Genomic DNA, 27,829 nt, shown 5'->3' with positions numbered 1-27,829 from the left:
CAACCCACCTCTCCCGGTTTCCTTAAAAAACAAAAAAAAAAAAAAAAAAAAAACTGAACAAAAATTGATGTTTCAATTATTTTTTTTTTTATCTTTTTTGTTCTTTCTATTTAAGAAATTTGTAAATTTGTGATGAATCCTCTTCCATCCACCTCCTTCCTCCCCTTAGTTTTTTTCCTCTTTTCAGAGTATTGGGTATTTGTGAGAGTAGAGGCTACCGGAAACGGTGCCGTATTGGTGGGAGTGTGGTCTGATGCTAAACAGAGAAAGGAAAATGGAAGCAAGTTACCTTTTGTAATATCTGCTTCTCTCTTTTGTCTATTCTTCTTCTTCACTCACTCTCTCCTCTGTTTGAGTAATCTGTTTACTTTTTGAGCATGGAAGGTATGGTGCCAATGCCCGTTGGATTATTTGAAAATTTGAACGCTGGATATATTATCGTTAGTATGTAATTCATTCGTCCATTTGTATATTTAAAATAATTATCATTAAGTAGGAATTATTTAATTTTTTGGTTACATATATAAAAAAATAAGTCAGTTCAACCTTCATTCGTCGGATTCCGTACAAAATTTAACGTCATCTAACACGGTGGAGCTATATGGAATTTTTCAAAAAGTTTAAATTTATAATTTTAAAATTTGTTTATTAATCTGAAGTTTGTATACAAATCTATGTATTTTAATGTGGTTTTCCAATTTCCCTTGCTCCTTTTTTTGTGGAACACAAATGTGAAGTTTCGAACGGAGTTGGATACCTAGGCAACGCGTATACGTATAGTATACACTCATGACCGTACCTTTGTGTAGAGAGAAAATTGACCGGTCGGAATCATACATCCTCAGCCACACCATCATCCTCTTCGGACTCTGTCTTTGCGCCTTTCATAAAAGTACCTTAACGACGACCCTCATAGTCGGAATATCAGGCCTCGCCGGAAAAATGGTCCCACACCGATGTTATCATATCTGGAATGTATTGATCGTAACTGCCTTCTTTCCTTACAAAATCTCCGATTTCCGCAATCCAATACCTACTGTGTAACTTGACAGAATCATCTCATTAATGGACGGCAGAGATCAACTGCAATGTTATCTAACGGTTGATATTACATTAATATTTCAACAGTTAATGTCTGTTTGAATCCGATCAACTCGTTAATAAACTTAAAATAGCATCAGTATAGAACCTTCGACTTCAGAATCAGAATCTCTGCAGTTTCAGTAATTTAAAATCTTCCGATTGAGAATCTGTTTCTACATTATCTGATAGACAATTTTATATTGATACTGTATTAGTTGCACATTCAACTGAATCTAAATATTATTCTTAGAATTGACCAAAATTGTTCACAACAAAACATTGTTTCCGGACAAAACCCGGTTTTTATGTATTCATCATCTCTCGATAACTCGCCGGCTGTTTCTGAATTCTCCATAGTCTCTATCTTTGTCATTGTCCTGTCGATGCCGGTTTCCGAAACCTCCTCCTCTTCCTCCTCTGTTAGATCCTCCGAAACTTCCTGCATTGCTCCCTCGGCTACGATTTCTATCGAAGCCATTATTGAAATCACCCTGTTTGTTTCTCGTTCCCCTGAACCCACGATTATCTGCTCTGTTTCCTCGTGATCCTCTATAACTTCGGTCATCCGCGTCAAAATCCGAGTCACTAGCTGAAAAGGAGTTGCTTTTACTCTTATAAGCTCCTCTTCCGCCGTTGTTTCGATCGAAATCATTGTTGAAACTGCTCGGACTGTTTCTTGTTCTTCCCCCGAACCCACCAGATTTTCCTCTGTTCTCTCTTGATCTATTACCTGAGAAACTTGATCCCCTGCGATCTCGGTTATCCATGTCAAAATCGGAATCGTCAGGCGAAAAGGAGCTTCTTTTATTCTTGAACGCTCCTCTTCCTCCGCTGTCTCTTTTCCCACGCCTGAAATTCTCTTCTGGACCATCGTTTTCCAGTTCAGAATCAAAATCAGAATCATCATCCGAACCAAAGCTCATCTTTCTAGATCGTGGGCTTCTTGGATTCGAAGCGACATGGCTCGATCTCCATGCAGGAGTAACAGAGACCTCATCATCTGAATCCAAACCCAGTTCGTCGTCATCGGAGAACACAGCTGCTTTACTCTTCACTTGTTTGTTTTGATTGCTGTAAAGTTTTGAAGTCCCTCCTCTAAGTGCATTAGCACCAGCCCTTGGCTCTGAAAACTCTTCATCTTCAGAGAATTCGTAAGAAGCAGAGGAAGATTGAACTCTGGGGACGTCTCTATCCCTACCTTCGTCTATCTCGTAGCTATCGACGTCGTCTTCATCGTCAAAATCATCAAATCCAATTCCGGGTCTTCCCCTCCTGCTGGAATCAGAACTCTCTCTCATACTAAACCTTTGGGCTTCTGGGCGCCTGTCAAATTCGTCGTCAGGATCTCTGAAACCCTCCAAAGGAGGGTCCGAGGTTTTGTCTCTTAGGCTAGAATCTGCATATTCAAATGCAGCGACATCTGCTCCATCAGATTCATCATCATCGAAATCAAAGTTCCAGGCATTGGAAACGTCATCACGCTTCACAGGCCTCTGCGTCCCTGTTCCTGTTCCTGTGCCATACTTTGTTTCACGGGTTTTGTTCTCTACAAACTCGTCGGGAGGACGCTTGCAATCGCAATGAAAACAAGCCATGTTTCTTCTGTAATTTAAGAAGTTGCACCTGCCGCAACAACAAAAAGCTTAAGTCAGCAACTCGGTACAATCTTAAGTGGTAAACACATTAAAGCCTGTAAGAACTTACTCAGGGCATTCCCATTCTCCTGGAAGAAGCTGTCGCTTTGGCCTCTTGGCGTCGCATTGCAAGCAAACTGTATTCTTTGCAAAATTCATGAAATCACACCTGGGCACAAATATCAACTGGTTTAACATTTCGGATAAAAATGTAGAACAGAACGTTTATAAAAAGCGCCTAGCCGCAGTCAAAATTGGTGCAGCAATGAAAGCAAGAAATGTCTATGGCCGACCCTAGCTAAGTACACACTACACATATGGACATAGAAGAAACCATGTCATGCAGATGGGCATACAAGAGACAAAGCCAGTTCAAATAACACATCGAATGGATTTGAAGCAAAACTCAACATACAGCTACTTTCTCCTTCTACGTGAAGCTCGGGCCCTGCATCTTCTTGTGCTCTCATTCTAATTCTGAGCAAGTATTATCAATTTTCACATACTCTTTCCAGTTACTATCAAACTGCAGCTGGAAGTCTGGAAATAAATCGATATAAGCCTGGGAGGATAAGCCCTAAATTCAGATTTGGAACACCAAATAACTTAAAGATCAAGACAACACTTACTTTGGGCACAGCCAATCTCCTTTCTTCATCTCGATGTCATCACGGCCAACACGTTTCTTTGGAGGTGGTGGTGGCTGTTTCACTTTTGGGGGCGGCTTCTTGATAACAGGTGGGGGAAGATTGGGATCTATCGGTACAGCGCTTAACTTGACAACCTCGTGAATAAGTTTGCGGATGACATTCTTAACAGACTTTTTCTTCAATAGATCTTTATTGGTCACCGGCCCATGCAATGGGTCAAAACCATATGCAAACAAGATGCGCATAAGGTCAATAGTTCGAGCCTCGTCTTCTTTGTTGGTCAGCAAAAAGGCCTTTTCACATGAATTCCTCAAGCTGCAGGAGCTACAGACCTGATATATGAATGAATTGTCATCATCTGAAGAGCCAATTGATGGTAAACCAATTAGAAAATTAACTAAAAATCGAGAGAGAAAAAAACAAGATAAACAAACGTGGATACAAGGAACAAATATACAATTAACACACAGGCCAAAACTTTAACCAAATATTGAGGAAAATCACGTAGAACGATAGATACAAAACAAAAAAGAAGAAAAATACATGTGATAGGTTTTGCTGCTTAATGCCAAGCTGAATAGTATATTTATTTACTCATCGTCAATTGTAAAGCCATTGATTAAATAACTATTCAGCAGGGTAAGATTTATTAGGGAAGAATAAGGTCAATGTGTAAATTTAAGCGGAGTATCAAGAAAGCAATGCTTACATCTCCTTCGTCGAGACGTACACGTTTCCTCAGCAGTTTTCCCGAGAAAACCACCTTTCTATCTGTGGTTGGGCATCCATGACCAACAAGAATCTGGATATCATTTCTTGACAACGACCTGTGGGTCATCAGCACAACCCGAAACAAAATGAAAACAACTTGTATGCGTTCTAATCGTAACTTCATCAGTAACCCAAACAAAGGGCACAATCATAGTATTTTTTTTTTCCTAGTGTAAGATGATAAATACGGCTTCACAGAGATCAAACACAAATCTGTTCCACCATTTCACCAATACGGCATTCGGAAGACAAATTACAGTTCTAATAAGAACCTCAGATTACGTGACGAACCAAGATTGCTTGAACAAGCCACAGTATAAAATGAACAATTGCAAGATACTCGGAAAAAAAACACGCAGTAGCAGATGCTAGACTAGCACACAGTGATGCGATCATGCGATAAGTCAACAAAATTATATCATGAATCATGACTGGCATTACAAATAACATAAGAGATGGTCTGATCAATTCGTTCGACTTCCCCAAACAATACATCAATCCTAACAAAAACATCTCATGCCTAATACACACTTCTCTAGCAATCTTGAGGAATGGCAAACTATATCAAAGCATTTCCATTGGAGAACCACCATGAAGCCTTATACACGCACTAGCAATGTAGAATCCAAGTTAAACATATTGAGCCTATGGCCATTGTTCAGAACACGGAATCAGTGTTTGGATTAGTTTCAGTTTGACAAACCTTATGATGTCGAATCGGTCCTTCCCGAAATTGATACATGCGTTCTGAACAGTCTTAAAATCCTGAAGCAAAGCATTCCCGACATTGTCATCACCATCATCGACTTCCACAATATCGGAGGAGTCTAGGCCCAGACTCTCCACCATCTTGTCTTCGTCTTTTCTCCTATGATCGAGGTAATTCTGCTGCACTAACCTCTCCATCAGCTCCATCCACTCCGGCCACGGATGCACCAGCTCCACCACAGCCTTCTCCTTCCTCAACTCGCCCGAGTCCGACAGAGTCAATTCGGTAGAACCAGAATTCGCGTCGGTTCCGTCGGATTCTACCGATTCAGGGTCCAAGTTTTGACCTGTGGATGCTGTCTGTTTGGATTGGCGCCATGCTCGGATACGCTCGAGGGTTTCGTCTTGCTCAGAACGACGCTGTTCAATGGCATCGATCTGGTCAAATACGAAGCTGAGGCGTGAAGAAAGAGACGAGGGTTTGGGCGATGAGTCGGGATCAGGGTTCTGCTCGGCCGAAGTAGAGAGGGGTTTTCCAAGAACGGGCTGGAAAATACGGCGGCTTTTAGGGTTTGGAAGGGACATAGAGAGGCGTCTGATGAGGAGAAGAGATATTGGCGAAGATGCCATTGTATAGACAGAGAAAAGTTAGGAAGAGGCTCAAATCGCTCGGCGTTTTGCGGAATCCGCCATGGAAAGTGGTGAAGGGGAGAGGGTTTATACCCTGCTTGTGTTGTTGCTGCTAAACCCTACCAGCGAAATGTGACATGAGAGCAAAGTGCAAACCCTCAAATGATATAAAACCAATTTAAAATCTGCATATCATTACGCTTTCAAATAAACCTTATTCCTTAGTGAAATATTTTTAAAAGCTAATTTAAAAAGCATTTATTTAAAATGTAAAGCATATTTTTTTTTTAAATAGAATTTTAAATTAGGTAGAAATTTTCAATGGATACTTGTAAATTTTTTTAAAAAATGGATGTTTTTAAATAGATATTTTTGAATTTAGAGGTTTTTTAGATGTTTTCATTTTCCTTTTTTTTAATCCTAAAAACTGTATTTTAGTTTTATTTTTAAAAATCCAGTTTATGTTCTAAAATATAGATTATATAGAAAAGGTGTAAGAATATACAAATTTTAAAATGTTTCTGAAGTATGTGAAATTTTTTAGAAACTATTAAAAATGATCAGATTCGAAGGCTATTTACGAATTAACAAAATCCGGAGGACTGTTGTGCCATTTATATTTGTCTTCACTCGCAACGTAAATAAAACTGACGCAAGTAACACCGTAAAATCATACGAGATGGTTCGATTTGCCTTAATTTACAACGACGATCATCCATCACGCTCTAATCGAATAACTCCCATTAAATTTTGCATTACAGTAAAAAAAAAATGTAAAATCGACATTCTGCCGGGAAATCTCGTCCAATGCAATACCCCAGAAATTTTTTTTTGTCTGTTCTTTTATTGACTTTTACTTGGAAGACACTTTGAAAGGTCAACGAAATTGCGCTGAAGTTTCCACATTGGTTCATAAAAGTGTGAGGGAAGTGTTGTTGGATTCCACGAAGCTGTCTTCTTGTTCTAAGCACATCAATGGCTTCCCCAGGAAGAGAGCTCTTTCCTTCACCAATGGATTCTCGAGAAGCCAAACGACGGAAAACCCTATCTCTGCCCTCCCACCTTCCTTCTTCTTCTCGCCGTTGGAGATACGATGTCTTCCCGAGCTTCCGTGGTGAAGATGTCCGCACCAGATTTCTCTCCCACTTTCGCAAGGAGTTCCATCGCAGAGGGATCATTACGTTCGACGATAACGGGATGGAGAGAAGCGAGTCGATCGCGCATGTGCTCGTACGAGCCATCGAAGAATCTCGGATGGCGATCGTCGTTCTCTCCAAGAACTATGCTTCTTCCAGCTGGTGCTTGAACGAGCTACTCCATATCATGCGCTGCAAGGATTCCGCCGGACTGAAAGTGTTCCCCATCTTCTACGATGTGGATCCATCGGATGTACGGAAGCAGACGGGGGATTTCGGAAGGGCTTTCGAAGGAACTTGCGTGGGTAAATCGGAGGAAGAGAGGCGAAGATGGAGTCAAGCTCTAACCGATGCGGCCGGTCTTGCAGGAGAGCACTCGCTGAATTGGTTTGCTCTTTCTATTCAACTTGTGTGCTATGTTTTCCGACGCATATTGTTGAATTTCGATCATGATCGTGATCATAATTGGGATATTATCATGTTCATGGGGCATCATATCTTAAGTTCCTCAAATTAGTTTGATGAATAAGAAACTCCGCATCTCTTGCTCGACCGTCTGATTGAGGTGGCGTTGTTCGTTCTCTCTTTCTTTTGTAGGGCTGGGGAAGCAGACATGATCGAAAAAATTGCTTATGTTGTTTCGAAAGAGCTGAATCACACACCGTCGAGGGATTTCGATGACTTTGTCGGAATGGGAGCTCATATGGAAAATCTGATGCAGCTGGTGAGTTTGAAATCAGATGGAGTGAGGTTTGTGGGGATGTGGGGTCCTGCAGGCATTGGTAAGACCACCATTGCCAGAGCTTTGTTCCAGAGACTCTCGCCCGACTTCAACCTCACTTCTTTCCTAGAAAATGTCAGAGGAATCTGTGAGAGAGCTGGACAACATTCCTCGCAATTACCACTGCAACAACTGCTTCTGTCTGAAATATTTGACTTCAAGGATATAAAGATAGAACATTTAGGAACTGTACGAGAAAGACTGAGGGGTCAGAAAGTCCTTCTCGTTCTTGATGGCGTGGATGCGTTGGGACAATTGGATGCCTCGGCGGGAGACACCAGTTGGTTTGGTTGTGGAAGCAGGATCATCGTGACGACTCAAAACAGGAAACTTCTTAAAGCCCATGGGATCAACCATGTGTACGAAGTGCCCTTTCCATCTCGCCGTGAATCTCTTGAGATCTTTTGTCGATGTGCTTTCAGACAAAGCTCTCCGCCTGACGACTTTCGTGACTTAGCGGTCGAAGTCGCAAAACTTGCCGGCGATCTCCCTCTAGCTCTCAGCGTATTGGGTTCGTCGCTACGAGGAGAGAGCAAGGATGAATGGGAACTTGCTTTGCCAAGGCTCAGATCTACTCTCGATGGTGAAGTTGAGAAAACGCTGAAAGTGGGGTTCGATAGCTTATCCCGTAAAGATAGATCCCTATTTCTTCACATCGCATGCTTCTTCAACAATAAAAAGGTTGGTGTTTTATCTCAACTGTTTGGGAAGAGTGGGTTGAACGTCGAATTTGGCCTTAAAGTCCTGGAGGAGAGGTCTCTCATACGTATAGATGAAGGGGGAGTTGTAAGGATGCACTCTTTGCTTGAGAAAGTGGGTAAAGAGATCATCTGCGGGGAATCAGAAGATCCTGGGAGACGTCAATTTGTATGGGATGCTGAGGATGTTTACCAAGTGCTTTCCGAAAACATGGTAATTTGTGCCACTACCATATTCAATCAAAGTTGATTAGTAAAATCTAACACATGATCTGAGATTTTCTTTCCTTTTACAAATGTTTCAGGGTTCTGAAGTTATTTCAGGCATATCTTTAAATGCGCCAGGATTAACAGACGAGTTGTGTATAAGTGACAGCACCTTCCAAAGGATGCCCAATCTCAAGTTTCTAAGGTTCTTCACCTATGAAGCTGAAGTGGGGCTGTTGAATGTATCGGAGGAAGGGTTGAGTTATTTGCCGAGTAAGCTTTCGTTACTAGAGTGGGAATGTTACCCTCTCAAGACAATGCCTTGCAGGTTTCGTCCTAAGTGTCTCGTCCGACTCGTGATGCGACACAGTAAGCTTGAGAAGCTCTGGGACGGAATTCAAGTAAGTGAATTGATACTTGTTTTTCTCCCCTTCGTTTATGATCGGAAATGCAATTTATGAATTTTGTTTTTTAAAATAATGGATAGAAAACCCTCCCAATTTGACCAGATTAATTTGTTTGTCATTAATCTTAACTATTCCTTATATGTATTTTACAGTTATACCCCAATTGGTTTTACATAATAACCATTCTATATTTCCTCCATAACATTAAAACATTTTGGTTCGCAATGATTTTTCCAATAAATTTATTAGTCTTACGTTTTTCTGTATTTCACATTTTTGCTTTTATAAAACTAAACACCTACGAGTGTTTCTGTTCACTTCTTACTTGTGATTTTAAATTGGATTATTCTGTTAATATGGTCCAAAAAAATTATAACTAAAAATTGGTAGTAGAGTAATTATTTTCTTTTTGCAAATTGCAAATTCTATTTCATCTTGCACTTTTGAAAGTAGTTTTGATATTTTAATAACTGAAATCAGTTACTTTTAAAAAATTATATTATTTTCCATGTGTGTTTATTTTCAGCCGCTCGGCAGTCTCAAGCATATGGACTTGAGTAAGTCTAAGAGCCTCAAAGAAATCCCCGACCTCTCAAATGCCGTCAATCTCGAAACTCTGGTTCTTAGTAAGTGTTCGAGCTTGGTTGCGCTTTGCCATCTTTTGAATGCCAGGAAACTTCGAGAGTTGGATCTTGAGCGTTGCTCAAGTTTGGTGGAACTTCCTAATCTTTCAAATGCCGTCAATCTCGAAACTCTGGATCTTGGAGGTTGCTCAAGTTTGGTGGAACTTCCTGATCCTTCGAATGCCAAGAAACTTCTAAACTTGTATCTTAGTAATTGCTCAAGTTTGGTGGAACTTCCTGATCTTTCAAATGCTGTCAATCTAGAAACTTTGAATCTTGGAGGTTGCTCAAGTTTGGTGGAACTTCCTGATCTTTCAAATGTCGTCAATCTCGAAACTCTGAGTCTTAGTGGTTGCTCAAGTTTGGTTGAAGTTCCTGATCTTTCAAATGCCTTCAATCTCGAAACTCTGAATCTTAGTGGTTGCTCAAGTTTGGTTGGAGTTCCTGATCTTTCAAATGCCTTCAAACTCGAAATTCTGTATCTTAGTGGTTGCTCAAGTTTCGTCGAGCTTCCTGATCTTTCGAATGCCGTCAATCTCAGAATTCTGAATCTTAGTGGTTGCTCAGGTTTGGTCGAACTTCCTGATCTTTCAAATGCCGTCAATCTCGGAACTCTGAATCTTAGTGGTTGCTCAAGTTTGGTCGAACTTCCTGATCTTTCAAATGTCGTCAATCTCGGAACTCTGAATCTTGGTGGTTGGTCAAGTTTAATTGAACTTCCTGATCTTTCAAATGCCGTCAATCTCGAAACTCTGGATCTTAGTGGTTGCTCAAGTTTGGTCGAACTTGCTGATCTTTCGAATGCCAAGAAACTTCGAAACTTGTATCTTAGTGGTTGCTCAAGTTTGGTGGAACTTCCTGATCTTTCGAATGCCAAGAAACTTCGAAACTTGTATCTTAGTGGTTGCTCAAGTTTGGTCGAACTTCTTGATCTTTCAAATGTCGTCAATCTCGAAACTCTGGATCTTAATGGTTGCTCAAGTTTGGTTACGCTTCCTGATCTTTCGAATGTCAAGAAACTTCGAAACTTGGGTCTTAGGGGTTGCTCAAATTTGGTCGAACTTCCTGATCTTTCAAATGTCATCAATCTCGAAACTGGATCTTAGTGGTTGCTCAAATTTGGTCAAACTTCCTGATCTTTCAAATGTCGTCAATCTCGGAACTCTGAATCTTAGTGGTTGCTCAAGTTTGGTCAAACTTCCTGATCTTTCAAATGTCGTCAATCTCAGAATTCTGGATCTTCGTGGTTGCTCAAGTTTGGTCGAACTTGTTGATCTTTCAAATGCCGCCAATCTCGTAACTCTGGATCTTAGTGAGTGTTCAAGTCTGGTCACATCTGCCACATCTCTATGGGAACTCAATAAACGGGAGGGGTTGGACATGGAGGAATGCACAAATCTCAAGATCTTTTGTCGATGTGCTTTCAGACAAAGCTCTCCGCCTGACGACTTTCATGACTTAGCGGTCAAAGTCGCAAAACTTGCCGGCGATATCCCTCTAGCTCTCAGCGTATTGGTTCGTCGCTACGAGGAGAGAGCAAGGAAGAATGGGAACTTGCTTTGCCAAGGCTCAGATCTACTCTCGATGGTGAAGTTGAGAAAACGCTGAAAGTGGGGTTCGATAGATTATCCCGTAAAGATAGATCCCTATTTCTTCACATCGCATGCTTCTTCAACAATAAAAAAGTTGGTGTTCTATCTCAACTGTTTGGGAAGAGTGGGTTGAACGTCGAATTTGGCCTTAAAGTCCTAGAGGAGAGGTCTCTCATACGTATAGATGAAGGGGGATATATAAGGATACACTCTTTGCTTGAGAAAATGGGTAAAGAGATCATCCGCGGAGAATCAGAAGATCCTGGGAGACGTCAATTTGTACGGGATGGAGAGGAGCGAGTCGATCACACATGTGTTCGTACGAGCCATCGAAGAATCTCATGTGGCGATCGTCGTTCTCTCCAAGAACTACGCTTCTTCCAGCTGGTGCTTGAACGAGCTGCTCCATATCATGCGCTGTAAGGATTCCGCCGGATTGGAAGTGTTGCCCATCTTCTACGATGTAGACCTATCGGATATACGGAAACAGATGGGGGATTTCGGAAGGGCTTTTGAAGCAACTTGTGTGGGTAAATCGGAGGAGAAGAAGCGAGGATGGAGTCAAGCTCTAACCGATGTGGCCGGTCTTGCAGGAGAGCATTCACGGAATTGGTTTGTTCTTTCTATTCAACTAGTATGCTATGTTTTCCAACGCATGTTGTTGAACTTTGATCATGATAACATGATGGAGAGAGGCGAATTTATTGATCATGATCATAACTGGGATATTATCATGTTCTTCAAAATAGTTTGATGAATAAGAAACTTTGCATCTGTTGCTCGACTGTCTGATTGAGGTGATGTTGTTCTTTCTCTCTTTCTTTTGTCAGGGATGAGGAAGCAGACATGGTCGAAAAAATTGCTCTTTTTGTTTTGAAAGTGCTGAATCTTACACCATCAAGAGATTTTGATGACTATGTCGGAATGGGAGCTCATATGGAAAATTTGATTTCATTGTTATGCTTAGAATCAGATGAAGTGAGGTTTGTGGGGATATGGGGTCCTGCAGGCATTGGTAAGACCACCATCGCCAGAGCTTTGTTCCAAAGACTCTCTCCTGAGTTCAACCTCAGTTTTTTCCTAGAAAATGTCAGAGGAATCTTTAAGAGGGCTGGACGATATTCCTCGCAGTTACGATTGCAACAACTGCTTCTGTCTGAAATATCTGACTTCAAGGATATGAAGGTACATCATTTAGGAACGGTACCAGAAAGACTGAGGGATCAGAATGTCCTTCTCGTTGTTGATGATGTGGATGCGTTGGAACAATTGGAAGCCTTGGCAGGAAACACCGGTTGGTTTGGTCCTGGAAGCAGGATTATCGCGACGACTCAAAACAGAAAACTTCTTAGAGCCCATGGGATCAACCATGTATATGAAGTGCCTTTACCAAGTGCTTTCCGAAAACATGGTAATTTTCGTCACTACCATATTCAATCAAAGTTGATTAGTAAAATCTAACACATAATCTGAGAGTTTCTTTCCTTTGACAAATGTTTCAGGATACTGAAATTCTTTCAGGCATATCTTTACTTTGTGGGAATTAACAGACGAGTTGTGTGTAAGTGATAACACCTTCCAAAGGATGCCCAATCTCAAGTTTCTAAGGTTCTCCCATAGACTGCTCCATCCATCGAAGCTGTTGAATGTATCAGAGGAAGGGTTGAGTTATTTTCCGAGTAAGCTTTCGTTATTGGAGTGGGATTATTACCCTCTCAAGGCGATGCCTTGCAGGTTTCGTCCTCAGTGTCTCGTCAGACTCGTGATGCGATACAGTAAGCTTGAGAGGTTGTGGGACGGAATCCAAGTAAGTGAACTAATAATTGTTTTTCTCCACTTAGATTGTGATCTGAAATACAATTTATGAATTTAGTTTTTCAAAAATAAAGATATTTTTATTACTTTTGATATGCTAATTTCTGTTTTTTTTTATTATGAATAGAAAACCTCCCAATTTGACTAGATTAATATGTTTGTTATTAATCTTAACTAGTCCTTATATATATATATTACAGTTATACCCCAATTGATTTTACATAAATCCATAATAACCCCATTCTATATTTCGTCCATAAAATTAAAACATTTTGGTTTGCAGTGATTTTCCCAATAAATTTATTAGTCTTATGTTTTTTCTATATTTCACATTTTTGGTTTTATAAAACTAAAAGCCTTCAAGTGTTTCTGTTGACTTCTTATTTGTGATTTTAAATTGGATTATTCTGTTAATATGGTCCAAAACAATTATAACTAAAAATTGGTAGTAGAGTAATTTTTTCTCTTTACAAATTGTAAATTCTATTTGATCTTACAGTTTTGAATGTAGTTTTGATATTTTAATAATTGAAATCAGTTACTTTTAAAAAATTATATTATTTTCCATGTATGGTTATTTTCAGCCGCTTGACAGACTCAAGCACATGGACTTGAGGTAGACAGTAGCCTCAAAGAAATTCCCGACCTCTCGAATGCCGTCAACCTCGAATATTTGTTGCTTGATGGTTGCTCAAGTCTGGTCAAACTTCCTGATCTTTCAAATGCCATCAGTCTCGAAACTCTGGAACTAAGGTACTGTTCAAGTTTGGTTGCGCTTTGTCATCTTTCGAATTCCAAGAAACTTCAAAACTTGTATCTTCATGGTTGCTCAAGTTTGGTTGAACTTTGTGATCTTTCAAATGCCGTCAGTCTCAAATGTCTGGATCTTAGTGAGTGTTCAAGTCTGGTCACATTTGCCGCATCTCTATGGGAACTCAATAAACGGGAGGGGTTGGACATGGAGGAATGCACCAATCACGAGATTTCAAAGAACATTTGGTCCCTCTACGTGAATGATACAACAGTAGGAGAAGTGCCTTCGTCAATTCCACAATGGACTTACTGTCTTACTATTGTTAGAATGGTAGGCTACAGAAACCTCTGGACATTCCCATATTTTCCAGCCAGTTTGAAGGAGCTATATCTGTGCCGCACCAGCATAGAAGAGGTTCCTCCTTGGATCCATGACATCTCTTCCCTTGAAATTCTAGTGATGGCTTCTTGTGAGGAGCTAAAAATTATCTCGCCCAATGTCTGTCACTTGGAACACCTAGAAGAGCTGGATTTCGGTGGATGCAAGAGCGTTAGTAGCTTTCCGGCAGCAATCTTCTCAGCTAATGTGCTAGGCCTGGAAGACGTTCACCATAAGAGTCTGCCAAAGTGTCTATCTGAAAGGTGTTCAGCATCGGTGGAAGACCTAGACCTGTCGGGTTGTGGTTTCGAGAGCATTCCAGATTACGTCAAACATCTCTCCAGCCTACAGACTCTTGTGCTCAACAACTGTGAAAATCTCGTGTCACTGCCCGAGCTTCCACATTCTCTCCGTTCCCTTTACGCTTCTAACTGCGAGACGCTTGAGAGAATATATAGCTCCTTTTGGGGACAAGGTAATGTACTTGACTTCACCAATTGCTTGAAACTAAACAAAGAGGCGCGAGAGGTCATCCAACGAGCAGACTTTGGGAAGGTGATACTCCCTGGAAGTGAAATACCTAAAGATTCTTCTCCTCTTCAAGCTACTGGAAGTTCACTGACCATCCTTCCAGCTGATCAGATCTATGCGCCCTTCGCATTCAAAGCCTACATCGTACTTGCTGCTCAATCTGTCGTAACAATTGATCCGTCACTCACAGTTGGAATGTCTTACCGTTTTACGGACAAAAGCGGAGGACGTAGGCAATTTATTTGGCAAGTCAAGATTGGACATGATTTCAGGATTTATAGAACTTACCCACCGAAGGAAGAACATCTGATTGTGGTTTCTCATGTGCATGGAGACATTGACGTAGAGGAAATAAGCACCCTCAATGAGTTGGTGCTTCAGTTCAGAGTCGGTTCTTACGAGATAATAAGATGTGGCGTCGAGTTCTTGCAACTTTCTCAACAGCGACCAAAGTCTGCCCCTTGGTAAGTTTCAGTAAAATGTTAGATGGCATTGTTTCATATATGATTTGATCAACATGGTTCACTATTAAGCATATTATTGAAAAGGTGAACAGTGTTTATAATCTACATATCATGGGTTCATAGAAAACACAAAAACAAAGGTGATGTTGAAGATCTCAACCCTAAAGACGGAAACTTTCACCGGAAGTTGTGAAGTCTCTTGGCCGATAGGAGAGTGTTGGAAAGAAGCATGGCTATAGCCATCTCTGAGGACTACATTAAACATCTTCCCCGGCTGCTGACGCTTTGCATCAGCAATTGTGAAAATTTCGTATTACGTCAGGTGTATGTATTCAATATATGGGCATATTTTTTCATACGATTAAATATTATATTTGATATTCATCGTTATTTATTTAAGATTACATGTCAAGAATGATTTAAGATGACAAATCTTCCTATAGACTGATATAAGCGGTGATAAACCCCTACTTTTCAGAACTTTTTGTTAACTGGACACAGAGACAATTCAATAGGTACGAGTGTGTCGAGGATGCGGAGAGAGTTTGGGTTCGCGTTGGCAGGAATTTCCGATAGCCTCGGGCATCCACGGACGTCCAGAAGCTCGAGTTTGCAGAGTCCCCAGAGAGACGAGGGAAGCGTGGTTAAACTTCTGCAGAAAGCAAGAACCAATGTCTTGAGATTCGTCGCCCTTGAAAGGTCCGGAACTCCTCTTAGTTTAGAAGAACGTCTCAAGTTCATGTACTTGAGATTGCCAAGGGGCTGAAAACGCAAATAAAACACATGAAACGTGTAATGACCAAAAACATGTTACAAAGGAATAGACATCATCATCAAGAAGATCACTTACTTGTACTCCGTCCCACAGCCTCACGAGATTACTGCGCGGCAGGTCGATTCTAACAAGGAATTCAGGGCAAAACGTCGGCGGCAGGGATTCCAAGGGACAATCAGTCCACTCCAGCAATCTCAGCTTGCTGGGCAGATAGCTCAAGGCCTCGGTTACATACAAATCCCCTCTATACTCATCGTCGTCAATACATATGAACTGCGCATTTGGTATCCTTTCAAACGCCTTGCCGCTTATATAAGCTACGCTCTGTACGTCTAGCAATATACCTAAAACAGATTCTGCATGCTGAAACATACACATATATCCATTCCACAAGTAGAAAATTGTGAGTTATTGATCACCGACCAAAAGTAAAACGTACAAGTACAAAAATCATACCGTTTCATTGGTAAGTACGTCGTAGATATCGGTAGCATCCAATAGAAACTGGCGTTTCCCGGGATCGTCCCTTGATTGTCTGTAAACGATTTCTTCACCCATTTGTTGCAGTAACTTATTCATCGTTATGGATCCATCCTCGTGTATTTGTATGAGGGACCTCTCGGCCAGGACGTTAAGCCCGAACTTGACGTCCAAGCCACTGTTTGCCAACATGTCGAATATGAAATCGATAGGTCTATTGTTGAAGAGGCATGCAATGTGAAGGAATATGGATTTATCTTTATCAGATAAACAATCAAACCCAACTCTCAGTACTTCCTCGATGTCGCCGTCGAGGCTGCTTCTGAGCCTGTGCAAAGCGTGACTCCACTCATCCAGTGACCTTCCTCGTAGAGATGAACCCAAGACGCTAAGACCCAGAGGAAGATCACCGGCAAGTTGAGTAACTTGAACAGCTATGTTATAAAATTCAGATGGGGGAAAGCTTTGTCCGAACGCATGCTGAGAAAAGATCTGAAGTGCTTCGGAATTGGACGGGAAAGGCACTTGGTATACATGGTTGATCCAATGAGCTCTTAAAAGTTGTTTGTTTTCAGTAGTGACGATAATCCTACTGCCAGAGCCAAACCACTGTGGATTCTTGGCCAATGCTTCTAATTGCCCTCTTCTGTCCACATCGTCAAGAACCAGAAACACTTTGTGACGCCTCAGCCTTTCCGGGGCTACGCCTAAGTGGTGTATCCTCAGATCCTTCTGGTCAAAGATTCCAGAAAGAAGATGCTGCTGTAGATATAGTTTTGAGCCGTATTCATCAAGCATGGTTCTCTTGTAAGTTCCCTTGACGTTTGGCATGAAATAAGTAAGCCCAAAGCTGGTAGACAATCGGTTGAATAAAGCTCTGGCGATGGTGGTCTTACCAATGCCTGCAGGTCCCCATATCCCCACAAATCTAACTTCGTTGGATTCCAGACCCAGCAATGAAATCATCTTTTGCATATGAGATTCGATTCCGATTATGTCTTCGAAATCTCTCGAAAGTGTAGAATTCAGCAGCTTCGAAACATCAGTGGCGATTTTTTTTATCATGTCTGCTTCGCTATCCCTACAAAGGAGAAACCACAACACAACCTTAGTCAAATGTTCTGAGAAACTAATCTACACACGCAAAATGGCAAACTCGCATGAACAAGAGTGTTTCTAGGACTATTATAAACGCGGCAAGGCATAAACGCACACCACCACATGAAAATATGAAGGAGAGAAGATGAAAGAGTGAAAATCGGATCACAAGGTACCATTTCTCTGAATGCTCTCCGGCTATGTTGGAAACCTCGGTTAGAGCATTCTTCCATCTTTGCTTATCCTCCGATGATTTGCCGACACAAGTTTTCTTGAAAGCCTTTCCGAATTCTCCGATCTGCTTCCTTACATCAGATGGATCCAGTTGGTGGAAAACTGTCATGACCGTCTGCCCAGCGCTTCTCCTCTGCTCCATGATCTGAAGCAGCTCGTTCAAGCACCAGCTCGAGGAAGCGTAGTTCCTGGAGAGAACGACGATCGCAATCCTCGACTCTCGGATGGCTCGTTCAAGTTCAGGGCCGATGGATCGACTCCTCGCTATTCCATTGTCCTTGAACGTAAAGATTCCTTTCCGTTCGAACTCTTCGTGAACGTGGGACAGAAAGGTTCTTCGGACATCTTCGCCACTGAAGCTCGGAAAGACATCGTATATGGAATGCCAAGAAGAAGAAGAAGAAGAAGAAGAAATCATCTTCGGAGATGTCTGAATAGCAAAATTTGCAGGGCACATTCTCCATTGAATGTCCTTAAGAGAACACGGAAAGAAGGTGGAACGCACCTTCGTCGTTCTTTAGTTTTTGACCAGTGATGAAAAGTCAATACTGGTACTCGATTTTTGTCACAGAAACTAAGATAATATTTGCTTCGCGGCTTCCTGTAATGTTTCCATATGTCGGTCCACTGTAATTTCATTTCATCTATAAAAACTACGCGCCTTATACAATAGTTTATATTTATCTTATGTTTACAAAAATTCTTTTTCCGCTTACAGATTTAGAAAAAATTTACAACATGGGAAATTAGAAACGATAATATCAACTCCTTTATTAGACATTTATGCAAATAAATGGAGAGTGAAGTATATCGTTGGATCCACAAACCCTCCTCTTGATCTACGAATATCAATGGCAGAGAGCCCTTTCCCATGGATTCTCGAGATACCAAACGACGAAAAACCCTAACTCTACCCTCTCACTTTCCTTCAGCAGATTTCTCTCCTTTCCGTTCGCAAAGAGTTCCATCGTAAAGGGATCCTTACGTTCCATCTTGGAGTATAATAATACTAAAGTTCTAAGACTTTTGAAAATGCATATGGGAAATTAAAAAGAACACAAAAATAGTAATTAGAATGGCTTAGTTTTTTTATGTAATTGGAACAATAAATAATTCTTTGTTTATTCAATGAAATTTTCATATTACTAACGAAGAATTTGCGTTGAAACTACTACGAAGTTGCGTTGCGGCTTCTTCTCAACTCACCTTGACTTATAAAAGAGCGCCGGAGGGTGCGAGATTGCTTGCTTGTGCTCCAAATTTTGACTATTCGGAAACTTGGAAAGATGATGATCCACCCTCTCTTTTCCTTCTCAAATGGCTCCATCATCATCATCACCATCATCGCCATCAAGATGTTGAAATCCTTCTCCTCCTCGTCATCAGATCACTCATCAGCTGAGACATCCGAAGAAACCGAACCGGAGATACCCATATCTCCAGCCCTTCACCTGGCTGCTTCTTCTTCTCCCCGCCGTTGGAGATACGATGTCTTCCCGAGCTTCCGGGGTGAAGATGTCCGCCGAAGATTTCTCTCCCACTTTCGCAAGGAGTTCCGTCGCAGAGGGATCACTACGTTCGACGATAACGTGATGGAGAGAAGCGAGTCGATCGCGCATTTGCTCGTACGAGCCATCGAAGAATCTCGGATGGCGATCGTCGTTCTCTCCAAGAACTATGCTTCTTCCAGCTGGTGCTTGAACGAGCTGCTCCATATCATGCGCTGCAAGGATTCCGCCGGGCTGAAAGTGTTCCCCATCTTCTACGATGTGGATCCATCGGATGTACGGAAGCAGACGGGGGATTTCGGAAGGGCTTTCGAAGGAACTTGCGTGGGTAAATCACCCCACCAGCCAGTCCCTCAGCAACCCAGACATATCCGAGGCCATTTCAGGTTCCCAGAAGAGTAGCTCAGCAAAAGAAGGATTAGAACTTCGTTGCATTGTGAACGATACCATCTATTTTGGCATATTTTGGTTGGAAACCTGTTTTTTTTGGTAGACCAACATTGGTAACATTTCTTTTGGTCTAAGGTTTACATCAGTTCTTTTGGTGGCAGGGGGTGTAGACAGGGTTTACATGTGCTCGTACGAGCCATCGAAGAATCTCGGATGGCGATCGTCGTTCTCTCCAAGAACTATGCTTCTTCCAGCTGGTGCTTGAACGAGCTGCTCCATATCATGCGCTGCAAGGATTCCGCCGGGCTGAAAGTGTTCCCCATCTTCTACGATGTGGATCCATCGGATGTACGGAAGCAGACGGGGGATTTCGGAAGGGCTTTCGAAGGAACTTGCGTGGGTAAATCGGAGGAAGAGAGGCGAAGATGGAGTCAAGCTCTAACCGATGCGGCCGGTCTTGCAGGAGAGCACTCGCTGAGTTGGTTTGTTCTTTCTATTCGACTTGTGTGCTATGTTTTCCGGCGAATTTTGTTGAACATCATCATAATTGAGATATTATCATGTTGATGGGGCATCATATTCTTATCTTAAGTTCCTCAAAATAGTTTGATGAATAAGAAACTCTGCATCTGTTGCTCGACTGTCTGATTTGAGCTGACGTTGTTCTTTCTCTCTTTCTTTTGTAGGGATGGGGAAGCAGACATGATCGAAAAAATTGCTTCTGTTGTTTCGGAAAGGCTGAATTTCACACCGTCGAGAGATTTCGATGACTTTGTCGGAATGGGATGTCATATGAAAAATCTGGAGCAGCTGATGTGTTTGGAATCAGATGAAGTGAGGTTTGTGGGGATGTGGGGTCCTGCAGGCATTGGTAAGACCACCATTGCCCGAGCTTTGTTCCAGAGACTCTCTCCCGACTTCAACTTCACTTCTTTCCTAGGAAATGTCAGGGGAATCTGTGAGAGAGCTGGACAATATTCCTCGCAATTACAACTGCAACAACTGCTTCTGTCTGAAATACCTGAGCTCAAGGATATGAAGGTACATCATTTAGGAACGTTACGAGAAAGACTAAGCGATCAGAAAGTCCTTCTCGTTCTTGATGACGTGGATGCGTTGGGACAATTGCAAGCCTCGGCGGGAGACCCGAATTGGTTTGGTCCTGGAAGCAGGATCATCGCGACGACTCAAAACAGAAAACTTCTTAAAGCCCATGGGATCAACCATGTGTACGAAGTGCCTTTTCCAAGTGAATCTCTTGAGATCTTTTGTCGATATGCTTTCAGGCAAAGCTCTCCGCCTGACGGCTTTCGTGACTTAGCCGTCGATGTCGCGAGACTTGCCGGCGATCTCCCTCTAGCTCTCAGCGTATTGGGTTCGTCGCTACGAGGAGAGAGCAAGGAAGAATGGGAACTTGCTTTGCCAAGGCTGAGATCTACTCTCGATGGTGAAGTTGAGAAAACACTGAAAGTGGGGTTCGATAGCTTATGCCATAAAGATAGATCCCTATTTCTTCACATCGCATGCCTCTTCAACAATGAAGAGGTTGGTTATCTATCTCAACTATTTGGGAAGAGTGAGTTGAACGTTGAATTTGGCCTCAAAGTCCTAGAGGAGAGGTCTCTCATACACATATATGAAGGGAAGGCTGTAATGCACTCTTTGCTTGAGAAAATGGGTAAAGAGATCATCCGCGGGGAATCAGACGATCCTGGGAGACGTCAATTTGTATGGGATGATGAGGATGTTCACCAAGTGCTCTCCGAAAACACGGTAATATTCAATCAATGTTGACTAGTAAAATCTGATAAATAATCTGAGATTTCATTCCTTTTACAAATGTTTCAGGGTACTGAAATTCTATCAGGCATATCTTTATGTATGTCTGAATTAACAGACGAGTTGTGTGTAAGTGACAGCACCTTCCAAAGGATGCCCAATCTCAAGTTTCTAAGGTTCGTCGCCTACGATGGTAAAGTGAAGCTGTTGAATGTATCGGAGGAAGGGTTGAGTTATTTGCCGAGTAAGCTTTCGTTACTCGAGTGGAGATATTACCCTCTCAAGACGATGCCTTGCCGGTTTCGTCCTAAGTGTCTCGTCCGACTCGTGATGCGACGCAGCAAGCTTGAGAAGCTCTGGGACGGAATCCAAGTAAGTGAATTGATACTGTTCTGTTTTTCTCCACTTAGATTATGATCTGAAATGCAATTTATGAATTTTGTTTTTTAAAAATAAAGATATTTTTATGTCTTTCGATATGCTATTTTCTGTTTCTTTGACTACATTAATATGTTTGTTATCAATCTTTAACTAGTCCTTATATATATATTTTACAGTTATACCCCAATTGATTTTACATAAATCCATAACAACCCCGTTCTATATTTCATCCATAAAATTAAAAGCATTTTGGCTTGCAAGGATTTTCCCAATAAATTTATTAGCCTTGTGTTTTTCTATATTTCACATTTTTGGTTTTATAAAACTAAACACCTTCAACTGTTTCTCCTGACTTCTTATTTGTGATTTTAAATTGGATTATTCTGTATATATGATCCAAAAAAATTATAAGTAAAAATTGGTACTAGAGTAATTTTTTCTCTTTGCAAATTGTAAATTCTATTTGATCTTACACTTTTAAAAGTACTTTTGGTATTTTAATAATTGAAATCAGTTACTTTTAAAAAAAACTTATATTCTTTTCTACGTGTGTTTATTTTCAGCCGCTTGGCACACTCAAGCACATAGATTTGAGTGGGTCTAGGAGCCTCAAAGAAATCTCAGACCTCTCGAATGCTGTCAACCTCGAAACTCTGAATCTTTTTGGGTGTTCAAGTTTGGTTACCCTTTGTCATTTTTCGAATACCAAGAAACTTCGAGACCTGGATCTTAGTGGTTGCTTAAGTTTGCTCGAGCTTCCTGATCTTTCAAATGCCGTCAACCTCGAAAATCTGGATCTAAATAATTGTTCAAGTTTGGTTGTACTTTCTGATCTTTCGAATGCCAAGAAACTTCGAAGGTTGGATCTTCATAGTTGCTCAAGTTTGCTCAAACTTCCTGATCTTTCAAATGCCGTCAACCTCGAAAATCTGGATCTAAGTAATTGTTCAAGTTTGGTTGTACTTTCTGATCTGCCGAATGCCAAGAAACTTCAAAAGTTGGATCTTCGTGGTTGCTCAAGTTTGCTCAAACTTCCTGATCTTTCAAATGTCGTCTACCTCGAAAATCTGAATCTAAGTTATTGTTCAAGTCTGGTCGTATTTGCCACGTCTCTGCGGGAACTCGATATGGACATGGAGGAATGCACCAATCTCGAGATTTCAAAGAACATTCGGTCCCTCTACGTGAATGATACAACAGTAGGAGAAGTGCCTTATTCAATTCCACAATGGACTTACTGTCTTACTATTGTTAGAATGGTAGGCTGCAGAAACCTCAGGAGATTCCCATGTTTTCCAGCCAGCTTGAAGCACCTATATCTGAGCGGCACCGGCATAGAAGAGGTTCCTCCTTGGATCCATGAAATCTCTTCCCTTGTAACTCTAGTGATGTCTTCTTGTGAGGAGCTAAAAATCATCTCCCCCAATGTTTGTCACTTGAAACACCTACATTTACTGGATTTCAGTGGATGCAAGGGCGTTAGCAGCTTTCCCGCAGAAATCTTCTCAGCTGTTGGGCTATGCCTGAGAAACATTCACCGTAAGAGTCTGCCAGAGGGTCTACCTGAAAGGTGTTCAGCATCGGTGCCATTTCTAGATCTGTCGGGTTGTGATTTCGAGAGTATTCCGGATTACATCAAGCATCTCTCTCAGTTAAAGACTCTTTGGCTCAACAACTGTGAAAATCTCGTGTCACTGCCCGAGCTTCCAGAGTCGCTCTGTTTCCTTTACGCTTCTAACTGCGAGTCACTAGAGAGAATATATGGCTCCTTCCCGAGTCAAGGTGAAGTACTCGACTTCACCAATTGCGTCAAACTAAACAAAGAGGCGCGAGAGGTCATCGGACGAGCAACAGGCTTTAAGAAGGTGATACTCCCTAGGAGTGAAATACCATCAGATACTTCTCCTCCTTAGGCTACCGGAAGTTCGCTGACCATCCTTCCGGCTGGTCAGATCAGTGTATCAGAACAGGGATTAAGGCGTATTAGAATATTCTGTCACCTGAACTTCAGTACCCTGTCTATACTCTGTTTTCTGCAATTGCTGGTTCAACATGGTACAGGTCTGGTACGAGGTTAAGGTTTGATTCCCTCTGGTTTACAAATTGTACAGATGGCGTAATTGCCTCAATTTATTTTTTGTAAACACACCTTTTTCATTCTCTAGGTTGTTATAGAATTTGTTATTCTATTTCTTTTCCCTGTATAAATATACATGTACACTGCAACATTTTCTTAATGGAAAAAAGGTCATTTGATCAGAAATCTCTCTCTAACGTTTATTTTTCTGCAAAGTTAATACAGTGCTCATGCTTCCTTCAGATTCAAGGCCTGTTGGAGAACATCAAACGGAGCCACCAAAAAGCCGAGATGATCCGTCGACAGAGAGACGAAGTCTAGACGAGGAACAGGTTTTCTTCAGCAACACTCAACTTGACAAAACCGAGAAGACAAATAGAAGGTTTGAAGAAAGATCTCATCTATCAGAAAAAAATATCTTCAAGATTAATTCTGCAGCATGATTAAATCTCTGTATATGGTAAACTACCTTTGATTTGTATTATGTTAATATTCCCTAACGTACTTTCCTTTTCCTTTAGTTTGGAAATGTCTATAATATGTAAACGACCACTTGTGAATAATATCAAGAGAAGTGAAATATCTTTTCCAGAATTTTCTATCGAACACAGTTCTTGTTCTTCTCCTTCTATGGCTTCTCTTCTCTGATTTAGTTTTCTGATAAATTCTTTAAGGCCTACGTCGTACTTGCTGCTGCTCAATCTGTCGGAGGAACTGATCCATACCTCACAGTTGGAATATGTTGCCGTTTTACTGACAAATACGGTGGAATATATTGGCGAATGTTATTATTGTTTGATAGCGATAGAGTTTCGCCCTTGAAGGCAGAGCATCTGGTTGTCGGTTCTCAGATGAGTGGAGACATTGTCAGTGATGTGGACGTGGAGGAAATAAGCACCCCTCGATGAGTTGGTGTTTCATTTCCAAGTCAGTGGTTATCAGATAATAAGATGTGGCGTCGAGCTCCTGTAACTTCAACTAAAATGACGTTGCCTTAATGTTTCGCCATGTCGGTCCATTGTAATTTCATTTCATATGCCAATATTAAGCGTCTTACACACTAATTATCCTTACGCCCACAAATTTTTATATTTTTTTAACATTTTTTTTTATCTACACGGGATTCTTTTCTAATATAGATATACATTGTTAGTAGCCTCGTGTGAAATATAAAAAACATTCTGAAGAAATATTCTGTTATAGAGCAGAGTAATTCTTTAACCCAAGACAAAAAAATCAGTTAGTTCCATGAAACGGAATAAGAAACCCATCATATTGGCTTGTGAATTGCACGAACACGACAACACCATGACATTCCATACATTTCTTCATACATGATTTGGTCAACATGATTCGCTTATAAGCATCTGATTGACAAGTTGAACACTTTTTATATAATAATCTAAATCATGGGTTCATAGAAAACACAAAAACAGGGATGCTGTTGAAGATCTCGACCCTAAAGGCAGAAACTTTCACCGGAAGTTGTGAATTCTCTTGGCCGAAAGGAGAGTGTTGGAAAGAAGCATGGCTATGGTCATCGGTCCCACACCGCCGGGAACTGGCGTGATTGCAGATGCCACGCTGCGGGCTTCCTCGTAGCAGATGTCTCCGACCAATCGGTAGCCACGTGGAGCTTTTGGATCCTGCAGTTCATTCACTTGTATCAGCATAGATATCGATGTGGATTATACTAGCATTACATGAGATGAGATCGACTTAAATCGTGAGGCAAAACCGAAAACTGGGTTCGTTCAGGTATTTGGATCCGAAATAGTATTATTACCTATGGATACCCAAACACCCTTTTGCTCGTATATTTGAGAGATATATACATATATACCTACTGAACAAATCGAATTCGGGTCCTCACCTCAACTGGATTGATCCCAACATCGATGATGACTGCACCAGGCTTTATCCAGTTCCCCCTAACCATGTTTGGTTGCCCAACAGCTGAGATTATGATATCTGCCTGCCTCGTGATATCCTCGGGGTTCTTGGTTCTCGAGTGGACAATGCTGACGGTTGCATCCTCTCCCTGCGAAAACCAAACAAAGATATCAGAAAATGCAACATCTTCCCATGGCGAAACTGTAAATTATGAATTACCAGCAGTAACAGAGCTGCAGGCATCCCGACAATGTTACTCCTCCCAATCACAACAGCTCTCTTTCCTTTAATCTCAATGTTGTATCTACGCAACAACTCTATGCATCCTTTGGGTGTACAAGGAACAAACAAAGGTTCTCTTCCCCGCATCGCAAGTTCCCCGATATTCTGCGAGCCAAACCCGTCCACGTCTTTCTCACAACTAATCGCACTCAACACATTCTCTTCATTCATGTGCTGCATATCATATCCAAATTCATGTGATGCAATCACAAGGCTTAGAATCCAGAAATTCAACTGCATATATACGTACACACATAGTTTTGGGGCTATACCGAAGGGAGAGGCAACTGTACGAGGATTCCATGGACGGAAGGGTCATCGTTGAAGCTGGAGACGAATTTGAGCACCTCTCCCTCGGATGAATCCTCGGGTAAATGCACTTCGAACGAGTTTATTCCGACAGATCCACAAGCTTTCTTCTTGTTCCTCACATACGTTGCTGAATCCTTCCTGTCCCCAACAAGGATTACTGCTAAACCAGGAACCAGGCCGATCGAATCCTTCATTCTAGAAACTTCAACAGCAATCTCTTCTCTTATCTTCTTAGCCACAGCCTTCCCGTCAATTACCATAGCAGAAGCAGCAGCCTCCGAATTGGCATCAGCTAAATTCCCACAAAGTCAAATTTTTGTATCATCAAAACAAACATAAGCACAACTCCACACCCAGTATATTGCAATATATCAGGATTTCGGCCGAACCGGAGACGAACTGAAGAGAAAACAAACAGATTCCTAGAATTTCCATGGACAAAAAACAGGAAAATAAAATTTTGAATATTTTCTTCGATTTCATTTCTCTCCCGTGCCGTAACATGAGGGGAAAAAATCGATTTTCATCAAATACTTCTCACTAACGCGTTAAATTCCCAGAAATCAAATTCGTGCATCATCAAAAAAAGTGAAGTTTCACAATTTGTGTCTAACTGGAGAAGAAGAGAGAAGAGGGGGAAAGAAACAGACTCCCAGAATTTTCAGAATTTATTCAATTTCTCCTCTCTTTCGTGCTCTAACACATAACCCCAACCCAAAACAAAGGAGAAGAGGTATGAAGGATACCAGAGACAACGGGAGTAGGAGAAGAAGAGGAGCGAACAGAGAGAGTGCTGCAGCTCCGTTCGGACGAGGTGGTTCGAAGGCGGAGTTGGCCAACGCAATGACGGAGAAAGACGGCGCCGGTGCGGCGATGGAGAGGAATGAGACGCGACGTCGCAGCGGAGGAACAATCGGTGAACATCATCGACGCCATTGTCGAGGAATTTAGGGCTTAACGAAAAATTTCACAACACAAGGGTAAATCGTTCACTTTGTTTTTAGGGTTTAGCGCTGTTCACTTAGATGCGCCTGAAAATTGAAGGGTTTTGACTTTTGAGTGTGACGTTAGTTTTTTTCTGGCAAAAAGAATCCGTAGTATTTATGAGATCCTATTCTTTAAATCAATTGTTAAAAAAATTAAAACCTAAATATAACATAACATGCAAAGAGAAAAAAAAATAAAACATTCTCAAGTTTATTACATAAATTTTATATTGGACGTATAATATGTCCATATAATAATAATAAAAATAATCTTTTGAGATAAAAAAAGGAATCTATTATAAGTTCAACTCTTTAGTAAATATTTGAGTATCATTTTTTGGTAAAATCTAATATCTATATTTGATAATATTAGTGTACATCCACAAAAATATGATCATGAAAACATTAATATCGGATGATTGAAATGATCATACTTTTTTTGGAATAAAGGAGACATTTATAGGAAACAAACACTTGACGGTAAATAAGTCAGAGTTAATTTTGACAAAATCTATGTATTTTAGTGATATTATATCATTTATTTTCATAAAACCTGCTTGGTTACATATTCAGGTGAACCAATCCCTCTTGCAGGTATAAAACTAGAGCATCACTATTTCCAAGATTAATTTGTTAAAATTTCTGAACATTTCGTCGATTATTTTTTATTTAAAATTTTAGTTTCGAGCAATGTATCTGTTTGAAGTTTATGTTAAATTTCTTTTTCGGGTTTCTATTAATAAAAAATATTTATTTTTAAGAACAACTTATT

The 27,829-nt window shown here is 41.0% G+C and overlaps 5 protein-coding genes and 1 pseudogene across 6 annotated transcripts; 3 read left to right on the top strand and 3 right to left on the bottom strand.

Annotated features, from left to right (window-relative positions):
• Positions 1–1,305: 1,305 nt before the first annotated feature.
• Positions 1,306–5,616, bottom strand: LOC104805882. The gene is made up of 5 exons (XM_010530587.2): positions 4,842–5,616; positions 4,077–4,194; positions 3,347–3,699; positions 2,788–2,886; positions 1,306–2,706 (listed from the first exon to the last, which is right to left on the bottom strand). The coding sequence occupies exons 1-5, from the start codon at positions 5,474–5,476 to the stop codon at positions 1,398–1,400; spliced, it is 2,514 nt and encodes an 837-aa protein (XP_010528889.1). The 5' UTR covers positions 5,477–5,616; the 3' UTR covers positions 1,306–1,397.
• A 786-nt stretch (positions 5,617–6,402) lies between these two features.
• On the top strand, positions 6,403–15,252 carry LOC104806003 (annotated as a pseudogene).
• LOC104805879 (putative disease resistance protein At4g11170) lies at positions 10,821–12,565 on the top strand. Its single transcript, XM_010530581.2, has 3 exons — positions 10,821–11,532; positions 11,751–12,331; positions 12,423–12,565. The coding sequence occupies exons 1-3, from the start codon at positions 11,207–11,209 to the stop codon at positions 12,428–12,430; spliced, it is 915 nt and encodes a 304-aa protein (XP_010528883.1). The 5' UTR covers positions 10,821–11,206; the 3' UTR covers positions 12,431–12,565.
• A 58-nt stretch (positions 15,253–15,310) lies between the features above and the next one.
• Positions 15,311–18,066, bottom strand: LOC104805880 (putative disease resistance protein At4g11170). The gene is made up of 4 exons (XM_010530583.1): positions 17,392–18,066; positions 16,094–17,198; positions 15,713–16,000; positions 15,311–15,624 (listed from the first exon to the last, which is right to left on the bottom strand). The coding sequence occupies exons 1-4, from the start codon at positions 17,904–17,906 to the stop codon at positions 15,337–15,339; spliced, it is 2,196 nt and encodes a 731-aa protein (XP_010528885.1). The 5' UTR covers positions 17,907–18,066; the 3' UTR covers positions 15,311–15,336.
• Positions 18,067–18,711: 645 nt separating this feature from the next.
• On the top strand, positions 18,712–24,201 carry LOC104805881 (disease resistance protein TAO1-like). 2 transcript variants are annotated; one of them, XM_010530584.2, is made up of 5 exons: positions 18,712–19,066; positions 19,529–19,829; positions 20,034–21,120; positions 21,196–21,498; positions 22,071–24,201. In XM_010530584.2, the coding sequence occupies exons 1-5, from the start codon at positions 18,736–18,738 to the stop codon at positions 23,418–23,420; spliced, it is 3,372 nt and encodes a 1,123-aa protein (XP_010528886.1). In that variant the 5' UTR covers positions 18,712–18,735; the 3' UTR covers positions 23,421–24,201. The 2 variants fall into 2 exon arrangements, with proteins under 2 accessions (XP_010528886.1, XP_010528887.1); XM_010530585.2 differs by having other exon boundaries at positions 18,712–19,285; positions 19,748–19,829.
• A 670-nt stretch (positions 24,202–24,871) lies between these two features.
• LOC104805878 (bifunctional protein FolD 4, chloroplastic) lies at positions 24,872–27,118 on the bottom strand. The gene is made up of 5 exons (XM_010530580.2): positions 26,818–27,118; positions 26,032–26,363; positions 25,697–25,933; positions 25,458–25,625; positions 24,872–25,230 (listed from the first exon to the last, which is right to left on the bottom strand). The coding sequence occupies exons 1-5, from the start codon at positions 27,005–27,007 to the stop codon at positions 25,060–25,062; spliced, it is 1,098 nt and encodes a 365-aa protein (XP_010528882.1). The 5' UTR covers positions 27,008–27,118; the 3' UTR covers positions 24,872–25,059.
• Positions 27,119–27,829: the final 711 nt, after the last annotated feature.

The sequence above is a fragment of the Tarenaya hassleriana genome, unplaced genomic scaffold (assembly GCF_000463585.1).
Source record: "Tarenaya hassleriana unplaced genomic scaffold, ASM46358v1 Cleome11, whole genome shotgun sequence".
NCBI lineage: Eukaryota > Viridiplantae > Streptophyta > Magnoliopsida > Brassicales > Cleomaceae > Tarenaya > Tarenaya hassleriana.
This window is presented reverse-complemented; position numbering and strand designations above follow the sequence as displayed.

What these genes read in the sequence shown, in the direction of transcription:
- LOC104805882 (XM_010530587.2), bottom strand. Translation starts at nt 5,476, where the DNA reads ATGGCATCTTCGCCAATATCTCTTCTCCTCATCAGACGCCTCTCTATG. An exon ending in GGAGATTGGCTGTGCCCAAA is followed by an intron (nt 2,887 to 3,346) that starts GTAAGTGTTGTC and finishes ATTTGTGCCCAG; the next exon opens with GTGTGATTTCATGAATTTTG. An exon ending in GGAGAATGGGAATGCCCTGA is followed by an intron (nt 2,707 to 2,787) that starts GTAAGTTCTTAC and finishes TTGTTGCGGCAG; the next exon opens with GTGCAACTTCTTAAATTACA.
- LOC104805879 (XM_010530581.2), top strand. Translation starts at nt 11,207, where the DNA reads ATGGAGAGGAGCGAGTCGATCACACATGTGTTCGTACGAGCCATCGAA. An exon ending in GGAGAGCATTCACGGAATTG is followed by an intron (nt 11,533 to 11,750) that starts GTTTGTTCTTTC and finishes TTCTTTTGTCAG; the next exon opens with GGATGAGGAAGCAGACATGG.
- LOC104805880 (XM_010530583.1), bottom strand. Translation starts at nt 17,906, where the DNA reads ATGTGCCCTGCAAATTTTGCTATTCAGACATCTCCGAAGATGATTTCT. An exon ending in ACGTACTTACCAATGAAACG is followed by an intron (nt 16,001 to 16,093) that starts GTATGATTTTTG and finishes TGTATGTTTCAG; the next exon opens with CATGCAGAATCTGTTTTAGG. An exon ending in GGCTGTGGGACGGAGTACAA is followed by an intron (nt 15,625 to 15,712) that starts GTAAGTGATCTT and finishes TTGCGTTTTCAG; the next exon opens with CCCCTTGGCAATCTCAAGTA.
- LOC104805881 (XM_010530584.2), top strand. Translation starts at nt 18,736, where the DNA reads ATGATGATCCACCCTCTCTTTTCCTTCTCAAATGGCTCCATCATCATC. An exon ending in GAGAAGCGAGTCGATCGCGC is followed by an intron (nt 19,067 to 19,528) that starts ATTTGCTCGTAC and finishes GACAGGGTTTAC; the next exon opens with ATGTGCTCGTACGAGCCATC. An exon ending in GGAGAGCACTCGCTGAGTTG is followed by an intron (nt 19,830 to 20,033) that starts GTTTGTTCTTTC and finishes TTTCTTTTGTAG; the next exon opens with GGATGGGGAAGCAGACATGA.
- LOC104805878 (XM_010530580.2), bottom strand. Translation starts at nt 27,007, where the DNA reads ATGGCGTCGATGATGTTCACCGATTGTTCCTCCGCTGCGACGTCGCGT. An exon ending in TCCTACTCCCGTTGTCTCTG is followed by an intron (nt 26,364 to 26,817) that starts GTATCCTTCATA and finishes GTGGGAATTTAG; the next exon opens with CTGATGCCAATTCGGAGGCT. An exon ending in CTGCAGCTCTGTTACTGCTG is followed by an intron (nt 25,626 to 25,696) that starts GTAATTCATAAT and finishes TGGTTTTCGCAG; the next exon opens with GGAGAGGATGCAACCGTCAG.